We start from the raw sequence: 15,450 nt of genomic DNA, 5'->3' as shown, positions 1-15,450 counted from the left end.
TCCATGCAGAGTGTCAAAATTATGGGTTGGTAAAATGGAGGGAATGAAGCGATATAGTATATGAAGCAGTTTGTCTTTTTACACAAGAGGCATAGCAAATCACTAGGAGTTTCTTCTAACTTGGTTTTGTAGATAGTATAGAGTGACATGGGACACCTACATGAGGAGGTTGATAGGGGTAGGATGTGCATATGCCTCCATGCATTCGTATGAGTAAATACGCGCCCGTGTGTGAGTATTTGCATCTCTATTTAAAGAAACTAATGTGAGTTAGTAAGCACAAACCTAGTAAGACAATAGGTAAGTAGGAGTAAAAATTGGATGGATGTTTCAATAGTCTATTTGAAGGAGTTTGGATCCGTCTATATATATGAATCTACATTCATATTCGAATCCGAATATTCAATATCTATCTGATATTATATCCTACTCCAGATACCCAAAGTTGAATGTTTGATCCTGATATAAAATGCATATCTGATAAGTTTCTTAGATAACATCGTGACAATTGGGTTCGATATCAGATTTGGATAGTTGGTCTTCCAACAGTATTATCAAATGTTTAGAATTAACAAAAAAAGTTCAAAGTTAATATCTATCATCACTATAAGTTTTAGCAAATAAAAGATAATAATCTAAAAAATTCTAATAATGCAAAAAAATGTAAAAAATATTTAGAAGAAAAATTTCACAAATAAAAAATAAATATAAAAACTCATAGTTATAAATTTAACTTCACTGGAATTGAAAATATATTCCAATAATGAAGTAATCACTAAAATATTCCAAAAGTACAAAATAAATCTAGAAAAGAAAATTTGAAATCTTAACTTCCCTACACATAGTAAGAAAAGTTCAAATTAAAAATAGAATACAAAGAGTTTTATTTCTAAATTTAGGAGGATTTTATAAATTTTGAGTTCATAAAATTTTACACTTTTGTCTTTTTTAGTTAATATATATGCAAAGTGTGAAACAATTTGTTTTTACTCAGTATCTGGACAAGTATCCATGTAGCTTGCTGCATCTTGGTTCAGTGTCTTTAGGCCACAACTATCCCTTGTACCTGAAATATCTTGCACTTTCCGTTCCTGGATTTAAGTCCAAGAAAACATAACTATTAGTATTCCTATTTGTATATATTGGTTCATATACATCTGTTTTCATCCCTGCTGGTAAATAAACAAGAGTAGCATCTTATCGTCGGATGGAATGTAGGAGTAATTTAGTTTTAACCTGCTAGCTAGCTGTTGTAAATTAGGTCGACATACTGCTTCCTAGGGATGAAAACGGTACGAATATTTTCCGTCCATCCAACCGAAGAGGTTGAGAGACTAAATGGAATAGATCGTATCTGTAATGGGGTATCCGAATACTCAAGCGGGATATATGCTATGTGAATACATATGACACAATTTGTATCCGAATCCAAATAAAAAAATATATGTACTTGTATTTATATATATCGATCCGTATCCCATCTATATTTATCCCTACTACTTACAATGATTCCCTAAACTAATAATCCAAGCACACAACTCTTAGACCTTTCCACGGTCTCTGCAAAAAGGTATTAAGTGGCCACCGTCCTCAACTCCCTTTTCCCCTGCCAGTCCACAAAGCCAGGTAGGAAGCTCTAGGTAGCAAAGCTCCACCTATGTGGATCGGTCGCGTTCAGTCAGTGTGTGCGACAGTGGCAGCACTAGCTATCCCATCTAAGCAGCTATCAGGTCTGGCCGGGCAGTTCCGACAATCTTTTTCCGTACGTCCCCTTTGGGTTCCTCGGGTTCTTGGTACCAGCTCAAATGGAGGCCTGCCTCCTTATCAAAAAGAAAAAAGTAGTTTGCCTTGCAGAATCCTATCTGTGTCTGTGTACGCTGTTCACCAGCCATCAGTTTCAGTACAGCTAGCTGCAGCACAGTAGGCTCCAAACAACAACAGCTCATGTATTCTATAACCTATCCACAAACACACACACACAGACACAAGCAAAGCAGCTATCAGTCGCAGCTGTCTACAGCTTTGGAATTGTTGCTGCCTGATGATGAATTCCTGGGCAAGTTAAGTCTAGTAGTCTCTCACGGTTTCAAAGGACAGGATCACAGGACAGTCGTCGTCTTCCCACGCTCGCTAATCGAATCCGCATGAAAAAGATCTCTATCTGTTTCGACCACGCCGAGCAAGCCGATCAGATCTGGCCTTCCTCAGATGATACCGGTTCGTACGCCAAGGACAGCGACACGCGTCGCCGTCGTCCATCCGCCATGGCCCCAGCCATGGAACAATCTCGCCGTCGCCTCCGTGTTTTTTCTTTTTCCAAAGCTGCGTACGGCCGAATATCTGGTTGCTACACGAACCTTTGGCGAGTAGTAGCTGGGGGCTGGGGCCATGCGTGCACGCACCTTTTCTATCCTGAGTTTTGTCCACGCTGCAAATGTGTTCTCGTCTTCGAGTGACGTGCTTAGATTAACTAAGGATGCAGGAGCATCTTGTGTCCTGGTAGTGTACGATCAGGTACAGCGGCATCCGCGATGATTGATTAATTGATAGGTTATCAGTGTAAGTACTTTTTTCTAATAAGAACTGTTTTTTATTCGGGCCTGTCTCCTGATGAGGTGTGTGCCCATCAACCTTTCAGTGCTACAAGTTTCGGATTCCGGGTAATAAATCTTTATTGCTAGCAAATGCCCACTCAGAGTTGGGATGGTGGATTATTGCTGGCGCCTGGCGGTAAGATGGGGGACGGTAATAATCTTCTGATGATTCCTCTCTACATGAATAAACAAAAAGTCCTACGGCAACAGAAATATGGACGGCTGCAACATAAATAAATGTGTAAGCAACAATGTAATAAATCTAACCATGGGTGCAGCTCATCACCTGGCAACAATTCTTCTCTAATAGCAATACCCCGCATGTTAGGTGACCAGATCATTGTGGTGGAGAGATATCATGTCAATGGTTAACTCTTTCAGAGCAGTTGCCTCATGCTCTGTTGCTGATGGCACTACTACTATCGCAATGTGGGAGGATGTTCGGAATTTCAGGTCCTTAGCATCTCCAAGAGTACCCAAAAGACCTATCCGATAACTAGTTTTGGGTATAGAAGGAAAAAAAAATCATCATGCAGAACGCTACAGTTACAGAGGTTATTGTTCAGCTAATGTTGAACAACCCTTTAAATGGTTGTAGAAATCATCATGCAGAACGCTACGTGCGGCCGTATTTGTGTGCTACACTATCGATGGACGATAAACCTTTTCCATGGATTATGTCAGGCTGACAGGCTCTTCATGTGACGCGCTGAGATAAACTAACATGAGCGTCTTTTCATGGTATCCTGGACAGGACTCCTGGTACTGTACGATCAGATACAGCGGCATCTAGGATGATTGATTAACTAATAAACAAATCAGTGTGAGTACAGTGCACATCAAGCAAATGAGGAGCTTTGTTTCATCAGATGGAAAGAAAGAAAAAAGAGGATGAGCTTATTTAATTTTTGGGATAAATAATAATTAATGCCGTCTTTGGCTTTGATCAGTCAGTTGGCTTCGTTTGGCTTGCATATACACTACACCACGTCACCAAATCAGCGACAAGGATAGGGTGGCAAGGCTCATCATCGTCGTTGTTCCATCCGTGGGCAAACAGTTTTGCCAACGGTGGTAAGTGTGGCATCTGTAGAAGTTCTAGTGAGCCATCACAGTTCTGGATGATTGATTAATTGATAAGATGTCAGTAGTACAAGTGCAGTGGACGTCAAGGAAACGAGGAGCTTAATTTGTCCCCTCATTCATTCATGGAAAACAAAAAAGAAAGAAAGAAAGGAAGGAAGACCTTCATGAGATGGGAAATCTTTTATTTATTTTCGGGATGATAGATGCCTTTCGGCCATGATTGGCATTTCGCTTCATTTCGGCCTGCATCACAACACCACGGTGCCAAATCAGTTTGATTATAACTTCCCGCATTTCGTGGAATGTGTGCAAAAAACTGAAGACTTTTAAAGATTATTCTGTTTGAATTGTGTGGAACCATATGAATAGGACATGATGTAACAGATCGTTCTGGTTGAGAGATGTCGTCAATGGTTGATCTACTCTTTTAGAGCAATTACCTCGTGCTCTACAGCTGATGGCATTACTACTGTCATAATGTGGGAGGGTGTTTGGAATTTCGGATTTCAGAAGATCACTCTCCTGCAGCTTTTCTCTAATGATAGGAAACAAAACATATAAGTGGTCGGTTCCTTTGCACATGACAATAGTTAATTGGTAACCTTGATACTGGCGCCTTGTATGCAATGATAAGTGGCACTACATTTGAGGCAGACCTGAATACTCTTCCAGAAACGGCTATAAAAATTTAATCGGTTCAGCTAATGCTGAGCAACCCTTCAAATGGTTGTGGGAGTCATCCTGTCGAAACAAACACAAATTCTTCTTTTAGCTTCTACCTTTGGACAGAGATAATTTCTCTTGATACGTAAGAACATGGACTTGACATCATAAATTTAATTATGATCTCTGCACATACATTGTTGAAGAAACACTTGATCATCAGTTATTTGAATGTCCTTTGGCGCTAGAAATCATATGGAGCCAAAAAATCACTCTGACGAAAGATACAAAATTTCAAATCTCCTTTTCCAACAGGCAATCACCTTGAAGAAAATTAATCCCAGCGGTTGCAGTTGCAACATTAGAAAAACATAGCCCGCAACATTTTGACTCATCTTTTGCAACGTTAAAATAACATGAAGAAAATAAATCATCTTCAACCACCAGATTGTGGAATACAACCTGTACTATGGGCCTGTTTGGCATGGCTCCGACTCTGCCTGGAGCAGCTCCACTCCAAAACTTCAGGTAAAGCTAGCTCTGAGTGGAGTTGGAGCTGTCTAGATGGGATGTTTGGCTACGAGGTTGCTCTCAACTCCAAAAATCATGGTTTTCAGGGTGTATTACCATTGTTGCGCTTGGTTCATGGGACCCACATGTCATGCTCTTTTTTCCTTTTTTTCTTTTTCTACCTTATCTTCTCGTCGTTGCTGGACGACGCGCCATCGTAGAGGGCCGGCGGTAGCGAGCAGTGGTGGCGAGTCGATGGGCGGCACCAGCGGTGAAAGGCAGCCTGCAAGCGGCGGCGGCGGGCTAGGGAGGAGCAAGGGCGGCGGCGGTAGGGGAGGAGCAGGGTCGGTCTAGTGGAGGTGCGATGGCTGGCGCCAACGATGGAGGCCCAAGGCGAGGGTCGGCGGTGGCGCTGAGGTGGGTGTGTGTGTGTGTGGGGGGGGGGGGGCGACGGAGGCACAAGGATGGAGGCGGCGCGGTCGGTTTCTTCCCCAGGCCGTGTGGGAGGAGCAATGGAGAAGAACGCAAGGGAGGGAGGAGGCGGTGGGGGCTGAAAAAAAAAAGAAAACAACCGGTATGTTGTGTAACGAGTGACAGTGGCGGGTAATTATCATTGAACTGCATGTCTAGTCCATATTTGAGGATTTTGGAACTACAAAAGAGGTGCACTACAGTTATAGAGTTGGGGGCGCTCCATGGAGTTTTGAGCTAGGTTGTTTGCCTAGAAAATTGGTTAGAGTTGGTGAAGTTCAGCTTCCGAGCCATGCCAAACATGCCCTATATACGAAGATGAAGCTCGATATTCAATTGTGAGATAGAAATTGGCAAACGGCAAAGAAGATCGAGACAAATTTTATAACAAAACAATGTTATCCTGCCTTTAGTGTTTTTCTTTGCGGTTTGTCAATTTCACATCTATCAAATTGAGCTTAAACTTAAAAAAATTTCTTGGTTAATATCACCTGCCATACATCACGCCAGCATAATCTGTAGATAACTCAAGTACATATACCTGTTTTCATTTCAGAAAATATTTTACAAAATAATCATGAAATGGAAAAAAAGTTCAATTCATCATGGACAGCTTGTTATTCCAATCCATATGTTAATCCAGAACTCCATATGTTTAAGCATCAAAACTCGCAATTGATCTGGATTCACCTTTCAAGTGGTAAGAGTGTAAATCTGGTGGGAAGCCTATTGAGATCTGTTCTGGAACTGGGGGATTTTCTAGGATTTTCAGAAAATTCCCATGAGCTTTCTGCAAGATTCTTGCGTTTCAAGCAAACCTTTGATGAGGTAGGCGCAATCCATCTCTCGACATTGAGATTCATGTGCTCAGTGCTCGCATAGTTTCCGGTTGCCGCTGTCAACACATCTCTTCAAGAACCTTTGCATTGCCGGTGAAGAATTTTACCAGCCGGGTTCCAAAGCAGCTTGAATTATTTTCCAGGCGAAACTGCAGGCCAACTCTTCTCAGGCTACTTTCCAAGCAGATGAGCGAGTGCCCACTCAAGCCAGGTATGTCATCATCAGGAACCTCATCATGTTCGTCATTACCATCCAAGGAAATCACTGGATTCAATCTGAGGCGCATGAAGCGGCCGATTGATTTTTCGTAGTCCAGCCGGTCCTTCCTTTCCAAGAATGCCGGTCCGTAATCAGAATTCTTGACAGAGTTAGATGGCACAGCGCTGAGCTTCAGCCTGAGGTCCCGAACAGCAGGGCAGCAGCGGAGCAGGTTGGCAATGGCCACCGCCGCCGCCTTGCTCGTGGTGGGATGATGCGCGCCTTCCAGCTCCAGGCGCACGGCGTCGCGGAACGTGCACAGGAGCTTGCCTCGCCTCGCCTTGCCGACGGCGATGTCCTTGAGGCTGTTGACCCTGAGCTTGAGGACCCTGGCGTTGGTGAAGCTCCGGACGGACTGCCAGAACAGCACTCGCGTCTTGTCCGGGTCGTAATCGCGGCTCTGGTAGTGGTAGCGGCACTGGACGAAGTGCAGCTCCAGAACCGCCATGTCCGGCGCCGGCGATGTCAGGGAGAGGCGGCGCTCGGTGCCCTTGTACCTCAAGTGTCGCAGCCTTGGCGCGTCGAACTCGACGGAGCCTCGGTCGCCGCCGTCGTCTTCTTGCCCCTCCATGCCGCAGAGCTCCAGAACCAGCTCGGTGACCGCCCGGCAACGGAGGCAGACGCCAGGCGCTTCTCCCGACCCGGCGCGAAACCCCTTGAAGAAGACGGACTCGAGGTGCACGCTGGCGAGCCCCGGCGCGGCGTCCATGAGTGCCTGGATGTCGCTGGACTTCAGCGAGCAGTGCCGCAGCCGGCAGGGTCTCCAGACGCGGGAAGGCGTCCGCGCCGGCGGCGAGAGGTCGCTGCACCGGGTGACGTCCAGCACGCGAAGGGCCTTCAATGGCAGGGATCCAAGGATGTACATCCTCCCTGCCATGTAGAACGGTCGGCTGTCGGGCTCTTCGTCGTTGCTAGAGGCTCTTTCCCTGCCACCGACGGCGGCGATGCGGAGCTCCTTCACGCGGCGCGCCGCCGGGTGGGAGACCAGGCCGCCGATCACGTCGTGCCCATGCTCACTGCGCCAATGTCTGGTCCTGTGAAGGAACTTGTAGGTGTCATCGCCTTTCGGGTCCTCCACGCGCAAGGTGAGCCTGGTGACGCGGGCGTCGGCGGCGGCGTCGAGCGCGGCGTGGGCGGCGCGGACGAAGGCGTCGCGGCGGGAGAACAGGTCCTCTTCGCGCTGGCTGTAGCTTCGATCGTTACGTTCTTCGTCGGGGATGCGCACGTCGAGGTGGGAGTCCTCTTAGCCGCCGCCCTTCCCCTGCACCGTCAGCAACGCCCTCCTCGCCCGCAGCGGCCGACGCGGCGCCGCCCCTCTGCGCGCCCTCCGCGTCGACATGGAGGATGCGCTCGACACGGCGTCCGCCACGGGCGCGCACCCCTCCACGGTGGAACAGTGGGTCTCGCACGCCGTGCAGCAGGCCGCGCCTCCGCCTCGACCTCCGCCTCCGCCGCCGCCCGCTCTGCCACCGCCCCTACTCCCTCCGCGACCGATCCGGCGGCCAAAAGCCAGATGCCGACGAAGAGGATCGCCGCAGCATGTCCGCGGGCAACAAGGCGGAGAGCCCTCCACCAGACACGCGTCGCCGACGGCGAAGGGCATCCTCCGACATGGGATCCGAGTCCGACGACGAAGAGCCTCGTACCCGACGGCGGAGATCTATCTCGAGCAACGAAGGATCTCCCGATTCCAACTATGCCGGAGATCGAGCGCTATCGCTACGGCAAAGGCTGGCCTCCGCCAGCAGTCGACCTTCCAATGATGACTACTCGCCGAGCCCCCGCGAGCATCAGTGTCACGTGACGCGCTCGCTGAGCCCGCTGTCTTCTTCCTCCGACGACACCCTCTTCTGCCCGAGCCCACCACGCGGGCACGACAAGGAAGATGCTCGCCCTAATCAAAGGCTGCGTACCGTGTCGACCGTGCTCTTCTCCTGCGCCGCGCTGCGATCGCTCTCGCTCGGTCACTTCCTCCTCACCCCGCCGGCGAAGGTCAACCTGCCATCCCTCGAGACCCTGCTCGTTCTCGCACGTCTCCGACCCCGGGGGACGCGTCGAGCGGTTCATCGCCGGCAGCCCGCGGCTGGCGGACCTGACGCTGGAGGCCTGCAGAGGGGTGGCCACGCTCCAGGTGCCCAGCGGCGCCTCCACAGGCTGGCCCTCCGGTGCTGCCACAGCCTGGCCACCGTCGCCCTCGACGCGTCGGAGCTGGTGGCCTTCGAGTACATGGGCGCCGTGCCGCCCACCAGCACGTTCCTGACCATGCACGGTGGCGGCATCCCAAACTTTGCCTACTGCAAGGTCGACATCTGCGGCGCGGAGGTCTCCTCGGAGGAGGAGGTCACGAGGCTAAAAGAGCTCCTGCTCCTGTTCCAGAACGCCAAGCGCCTGCACCTGGAATCTGCTCGCCTCGGCTCAGGCATGGGCAAGAACGCACTGCCCGTGCCCTTCCCCGCCTTATCGGACCTCCGCCACCTCGAGCTGAGGGGACGCCTCCGCGACGATGACGACACCGCGGTCGTCGGCGCGGTGAGCCGGATCCTCGGGCACACCCCAAACCTACAGGCATTGTCGCTCGTCTTCCATCCTGAAGCACATGACCGGTGGGCAGACCCCTGGTACTACACTTACAACGAGGCGGAGCTCCTCGACGCGCACCGCCTGAAGTACAACAGGCATTCTGTCCTTGCCCTGGCGAGCTCCATGATCGCTTGCCTGAGGTGCAGCGTGAGGGAGATCAACCTGGTGCACTACCAGGGGGGCAGGGCGAAGAGGGCGCTGGCCAAGTTCCTGCTCTGCAACGCGCTGGCGATCGACAAGCTGTGGTGCGATTTCGCGGAGGGGCCCTTGTGGACGCAGACACAGCTGATGCGGGAGATCAAAGGCTGGGTGATGAACAAGTCGGCCAGCACCACTTCCTTTGATGCGTGCCTATTTTGCTGTAGAGAATTTCGTCAAAGGTATTCTTTTTTTCATCTTAGGTGGCTTGAAAATTTGTTTAAGTTACCTCTCGGCCACTTTAATTTACAAATTGTTTAGACCGGATTTACATATGCGAAATTCTTCTACAAATCACTATTACTATGAATACCTGATGAAAATGTTGGAAGTGAAACTGGATGAGAGGTATCTGTTCGTATTTAGTTTGATTGCGAAAAAGTTGATTCCAAACAGTTAAGGATCGAAAAAACTGAGAGCAGAAAGGTTCTTACCTATGGTGCCCTTTCTTGTGATGTCATACATGCTTTCGTCCCAGCAATGGAGACGCTTTCTGTGTCGGTGTTACTCTTCTCACAAAGTAGAAGAAGCCAACTAAGTTTGAGCCAATAATTAGTTCTTTATCAGGGAAGATGGGATAAAAGCATCAGTATTGGTGCTTGCTCAGGCTCAGCGGTGTGAACCAAATTGGGAAGAAACGGAGTAGCACCGATGATCAGTTTGATGTACAATGCATTCAATCCATGATTATTAATAAAATAATTCCATGCAAATAGACAGGAGTCATGATTCATTCATACATCGTCCGACCTCGGTTACATCGTTGCTGAGTTAAAAAAGATTAATAAATAGTGCCGATCAGGCACAATATATATATATATATATATATATATATATATATATATATATATATCTCAATATCTCACAGAAGCTTCAGTAAAGTGCTATCATTTAGGGTTGGGGGGGGGGGGACTGTATTTTCTTTTTCTTGAAATCCCATATCCTACTTACCTAGCTAAAGTTTTCTTTTGAGTTTTCTTGTGTATTTCTTTCTTCTTGTGTTTGGATTTAGTGCGCAACACTTGTAAAAGGAGAAGGGTCCTTTTATGATTTCATCAAAAATAAAAATCAATTCCACAAAAGAAGAAAATCAAATCCCACTATTAGTTTTTTGGTCTGCACATATGGATCCAAATAGAAATGCAATTATGGACGCCCCTCTCTGTTTTTTGGGGGTCACATTTGTGTCACTGTATCAATTACGGTGTCCATATATTTACCACTGTTAAGTAAAAATAGAGTAACGCCACCAGCATGGCAGCATTATGTAAAATTTTTTCCATTTTGTGACACTAGCCCCATCTCTATAGCTAGTGGCGTGAATCAAACAAGTTTTGCCACCCCACTCACGGACCCTCGTGCGGTAATTGCCACTTTCTTACCTAGCTAGCTTATTTCTAAGTGATTAACCATGTCCATGATAAGATCGAGATGCGCGTAGTCGTCTGTCACAGAGCCGTCCTCAGATGAGCAGCTGCCGCTCCTGCCGGCGAGAACCCCGTCGTCCGGCGAGGCCTGCAGCAGCGCCGGCACCCGCGCCGACGTGGCAACAGCGACGGTGGCAGGGGATGCAAATGACGGAGGAGCGCCAGCGCCGTCGTACAGGCGGAGCTCGCCCGGCATGGCCTGCATGATCAGATCATCCCGACTAAGGAATGAGAGGGGTGCCGGGGCGCTCAGGGTACGGGGCGGTGTCGGCGGAAGGCCGACGAGCGGCACGGGGTCGTCCTCACCTCCTCCCCTGAGCTCGGCGGGGAAGTGCGCGAAGAAGCAGATCGACCGCGGGCACCCCACCCCGCGCTCGCACATGCGGGTGCGGAACCGCGATGGATGCAGCCACAGCTCGAAGGAGCCGTGCGCCTGGCGACACCAGAGCCCGCGCGCGCAGCTGGGCGCGGCCCCCGTCCGGGCCAGGAGGTGCTGCCGCCGCGACGCGAGGTACTCCGCGCAGGGGGCGGCGAGGTACGGGAACCGGCGCGGGTCGCGGCGCCGGGCGCGCTCCCCGATGTGCGCGTACGGGCACGCCTTCCAGTCATGGCTGCTCATCTCCGGGCACCGCTGCACCTTGTAGACGTACAGCCAGAACGCCGCCGGCATGGCCGCCCACAGGCGGTGACCACGGTGCGCCCACGCGCACCACGCCGTGGGGTCGCTCTGGTGCACGCCACCGCTCGGCGTCGTCCGTCGCTGGAATCTATCGTCCGTAGCCATGGAGTACATGGGCATCAAGAATTCCTTATGCTAACTCACTATATCTAGCTAATAGACTACTGATCTTTCAAACAAAAAAAGAGAGAGAAAATGCTAGGTAGTAACACTACTGCAATCACTGGATTTGGTTAGTTGGAGGCATGCCCCACCGAGCATGCATAGGAATAGATCAGGAAGCCATGGTGTTTTGGGCTCCGAGTGATGGCTAGCTACTTGGCTTATCTGCTTATGTTCTTATGGTTTCTTGCAACGGTGAGACCTATGGTTTTACTTTCGACGACCATGGTAGGTGGTGTGATGTGTGTGCCGAGTATATGTCAAGCAATTTATCTGTGTATATGAAAATCTCTAGGCCCCGATGCCTGTATTTATAGGGGATCGGATAGAGTGCTAGGGGTTTTGCCAGTAGGGCAATTTTGTCTTTGTACTCATGTAGCTTCAAGATGTTGTAGACTTGACCGGATATCTCAAGTGACATGGATGTGCATCTACATTCTAGACACTTCTCCCAAAAGACTTGTCATGTAGGAGAGATTTGTCCCATGCTATGTGCTTGGATGAACCATGGAGGATGGTGTATGTATCTGTGGCGCCTGTGCAGGATGAACCTGGCTGAAATTAAACAACCTAATTAGGTTTTTGACGTACATCCTATGAAGTTCTTTCAGAAACACAATATAGACGCATAAGTTCACATACATGCATGCGCTATCTATATGAGCACCTCTAGAACATTGGCTTGGCAAATTTTGAGATTGACGGAATCATCGTTGTTATTCTAATATGTAAAAAACTTTCACTTAATTGGGAAAAGGATGTCGGTTTTTCTACTTAGTTCAGATTTTCTCCATAAAACATCCACTCAAGAAAAAATACAAAATATACAGAGTATACAATATCACACGATGATTTTGTGGAGCACAAAGGTTTGGGTTTATAATAAATACCTAGAAAAACAAATATAATGAAAAGGTGTAGTTGGTTTTCAACAAATATGTCAATACATCGGAAAATAAGATAGAACTTGTGTAGAAGCCATGGACGAACACATCAAGGACATGATCTAGGGATAAATTAATAAATAATGGATTAATTAAGACTAGAGAATAAGAAGTTAGAAGCTTGAAACCGAAAAATATGAGATCTTAATTAGCAATTGTTGCAAAATATGACCGAGCAAGGGATGACGCTAATAGCATGAGAGGTGGTACATACATATACATAAGAGGCCGAAGAGGGTACATAACCTTCACTTGGGAGGATTGTGATATCGATGTTGTGGGATTGATAACTATGCGTACTAGAGCACTTCACTTTTGGGTTGGGGGGGGGGGGGGGGTGTTTGAGAGGGGGGGGGGGGACTATTTATAGCCACAGTCTAGCAGTAAGATATAACATGTGTTTGCTGTCGTTATTAAGAAAGCAGTTTGCGTACTGTTGATATTTTTCGCACGCGCATTTTGCGGCGCCAATTGTCGTGTAGTTGCACTAAAGAAGGCGCTACGTATGGGCAAACCACTTGTTCATTCCTTGTTCAAGTGTCCCTCTGTGTCCTATAGTATTATTATAATAATATTGTAGGATGAAAATTTTATCATCTTGTGATACATATAGACCTCAATATATTCTTATCTAGGTAAGCTATTCACTAAGATCTTCAATAGTATAATTTAACACTAATTTACAATCATAAGTGATGGCTAAATTTTTCTAATGCTGTTTATATGTTGGTTAGCTACCACCAAACACCACAGGTGCGTCAATGATTATTTCCTTAATCGATTACGGGTGGTTAAATCATGCGACAAACCCAGTTATTTTAGCTAAATAAGTTTATTATCCATTTCAGTTCCATGCATAAGAGCATTGCACGCATTCATGGAGATAAAGCATGGCCATGCATATGCACATTCAATGACGCATGATTATAGTCTGTGTCACGCACACACGGTTGATGAGCTAGGACCGCTATTCGTTCCTAGTGTCATATCCACGTCGGATTGTTGTTTCCAATCATCATAACTCCGAGAACCGGTGCGCCGAGCACCTTGGTTGTACAAAAAGATACTTTCTCTTCCAACTCGGACAAACAAACTGTCCTGCGCATTATCAGTGCTAGCTAAAATACAGTGCTTATCACACAATCAGCTAGCCGTGACATGCCCCCTTGCTTGTACGCGTGGACAGTAGTCTACCAGAGATCCCACCGCTTGCTTATCCGACACTGCAAGCAAATTAAACCTGCTTGCTTTCCGACCTGATCGCCGGAAAAGAAAGAAGAAAAGATGGTAACTTGCTAGCCTAAAGCCGTGTTACGTTTCTGATCTATCTCTGGAGCTTTGATCAAAAAGCTGTAGCGGATAGATGGCGTGTTAATTTATTTGTGCAAACCAAAGCAGCAGATGGCTCGAAAGCGTTCGTGCGAAACAGCTAGCTAGCAGATGAAATCGCGCGCCGCGCCGGCCGGCGAAACGGCGGCATCTTCGTCACGCTAGCAGATGCACGTACGAAGGCGAGGATAAGTGTCTGGCCGGCGACCGTCCATCCGATCCGCCGTCTCGCGCAGGCACACGGATCGGACCGGAGGCGAGGAAGTCCGCTCCCCCTTTGGTGCACGCGACGCCGCCTCGTCGTCATCTGTAGCAGCCTTGAGCCTTGGAGATGGAGCGCGACACGGCCGCGCAGGCCCCAAGGGAGACGGCTGCGGCTGTAATGGCGTTGGCGGTTTTCGGTTCCCGTTGGCCGCGGCGCATGCTGTGATGCTGGCGGCCTGCGAGAGCTTTCAAGCCTTGAACACGTAGTCATGACTCATGAGGCGCGGCAAAAACGATGCACTATATCTTATACCGATCACCATGCACGCGTCTCCCACGCGCCGCTGAGAGAGAGAAGAAACAGTTGATGTCATCGTGACAAGAAGTTCCCCATCATGGACAGCACAGTTGGGCTGCTACCAGGGTCTTATTCCATGCAGCTTCTTTTAATGGTCACAGGAGCGAGAACATTTCCACCTAAATTTATTAAAACAGTGTGACAAACCACGTATCAACGGTCTTATTTTTAAGAAAAATAAGATAAAATCCTACAACATTCGGTTAATTTAGGAAAACTGGACAAAAATCATAATAACCTACCTAGCTAAACTAGGTCTCGTACGAACATCCTAGCATAAGAATAAATTATGGCATAACCACATATAACAACACCATGTCCTAGCACAAGAATGAAATTGGCGCAACGCCATGAACTTGGTGGCTGAGATTCACTGAGTGTCACACCCGGTTTTAGAAAGAAACTAGATGCATCTCATATATGTGCCAGGATCAAATTACACATATATAATAGACGTCATAAGTGAATATATCAAAAGATAATGTTCAAAACATAAACAAGAGAGTAAATAACTTTATTACACTCTGATAGTTTAGACAGAAGGTCTTTAAGCGTTCCACCGATATCCTAAACGAGCTCTGCAGCAACGGCTTCTTCCACGGGCACTTGACTGGTGAACGCAAGCCTAGAACTCCTCGAAGTCGCTGAAATGCTCCACTTCCACATTCTTTTCTAAACAACAGTTTAGGTAAGGGTGAGTACTCTTATGGTTGGTACTCAGCGAGTGGGGGAAAGTATGCAAGGCCATCAAAGAGAGGCTGATAGCGGTTAGCATTTTTAGTTGGTTATATTTTATTAGCAAGCACCTATTAACTAGTTATAAGTTTATACCAATCCAATTAAGTATAAAGGAACCAACATTATTCCAAAACCAAAGAACCACAAATTGATTTATTCTTTAAAGTCAATTATGATGTGAGGGTCCAAGCCGCTCTTTATCGTGAGCACGGATGATATATCGGTTTTCACTCTGCACAGGTTGTACACTTTTACCACAATTTGTGTTCCCCAAAATCGCTCGGATTTGCAAGGCCCTTAAACACTTTCTTTGGTGAGTGGCGAGGGGTTCACTACGAAACCTTTACAAAGACATGCAGAAAACTAAATAGCCTGCTAGAGTTTAAGTAGCGGTGTGGTCTATAACCCT

The 15,450-nt window shown here is 47.7% G+C and overlaps 2 protein-coding genes across 2 annotated transcripts; both read right to left on the bottom strand.

The window, feature by feature from the left end:
- Positions 1–5,928: 5,928 nt before the first annotated feature.
- Positions 5,929–7,665, bottom strand: LOC112885355 (the record flags this gene model as incomplete). The annotated part of the gene is made up of 1 exon (XM_025950990.1): positions 5,929–7,665. A coding segment is annotated over one exon (1,443 nt), but the record flags the coding sequence as incomplete, so codon positions are not given.
- A 2,921-nt stretch (positions 7,666–10,586) lies between these two features.
- Positions 10,587–11,411, bottom strand: LOC112885354 (zinc finger CCCH domain-containing protein 10-like). The gene has a single exon (XM_025950989.1). The coding sequence runs from the start codon at positions 11,409–11,411 to the stop codon at positions 10,587–10,589; it is 825 nt and encodes a 274-aa protein (XP_025806774.1).
- Positions 11,412–15,450: the final 4,039 nt, after the last annotated feature.

This window comes from Panicum hallii, chromosome 3, assembly GCF_002211085.1.
Source record: "Panicum hallii strain FIL2 chromosome 3, PHallii_v3.1, whole genome shotgun sequence".
Classification (NCBI taxonomy): Eukaryota; Viridiplantae; Streptophyta; class Magnoliopsida; order Poales; family Poaceae; genus Panicum; species Panicum hallii.
Note: the sequence above shows the minus strand (reverse complement) of the source record. Positions and strands in the feature narration are given on the sequence as shown.

What these genes read in the sequence shown, in the direction of transcription:
- LOC112885354 (XM_025950989.1), bottom strand. Translation starts at nt 11,411, where the DNA reads ATGGCTACGGACGATAGATTCCAGCGACGGACGACGCCGAGCGGTGGC.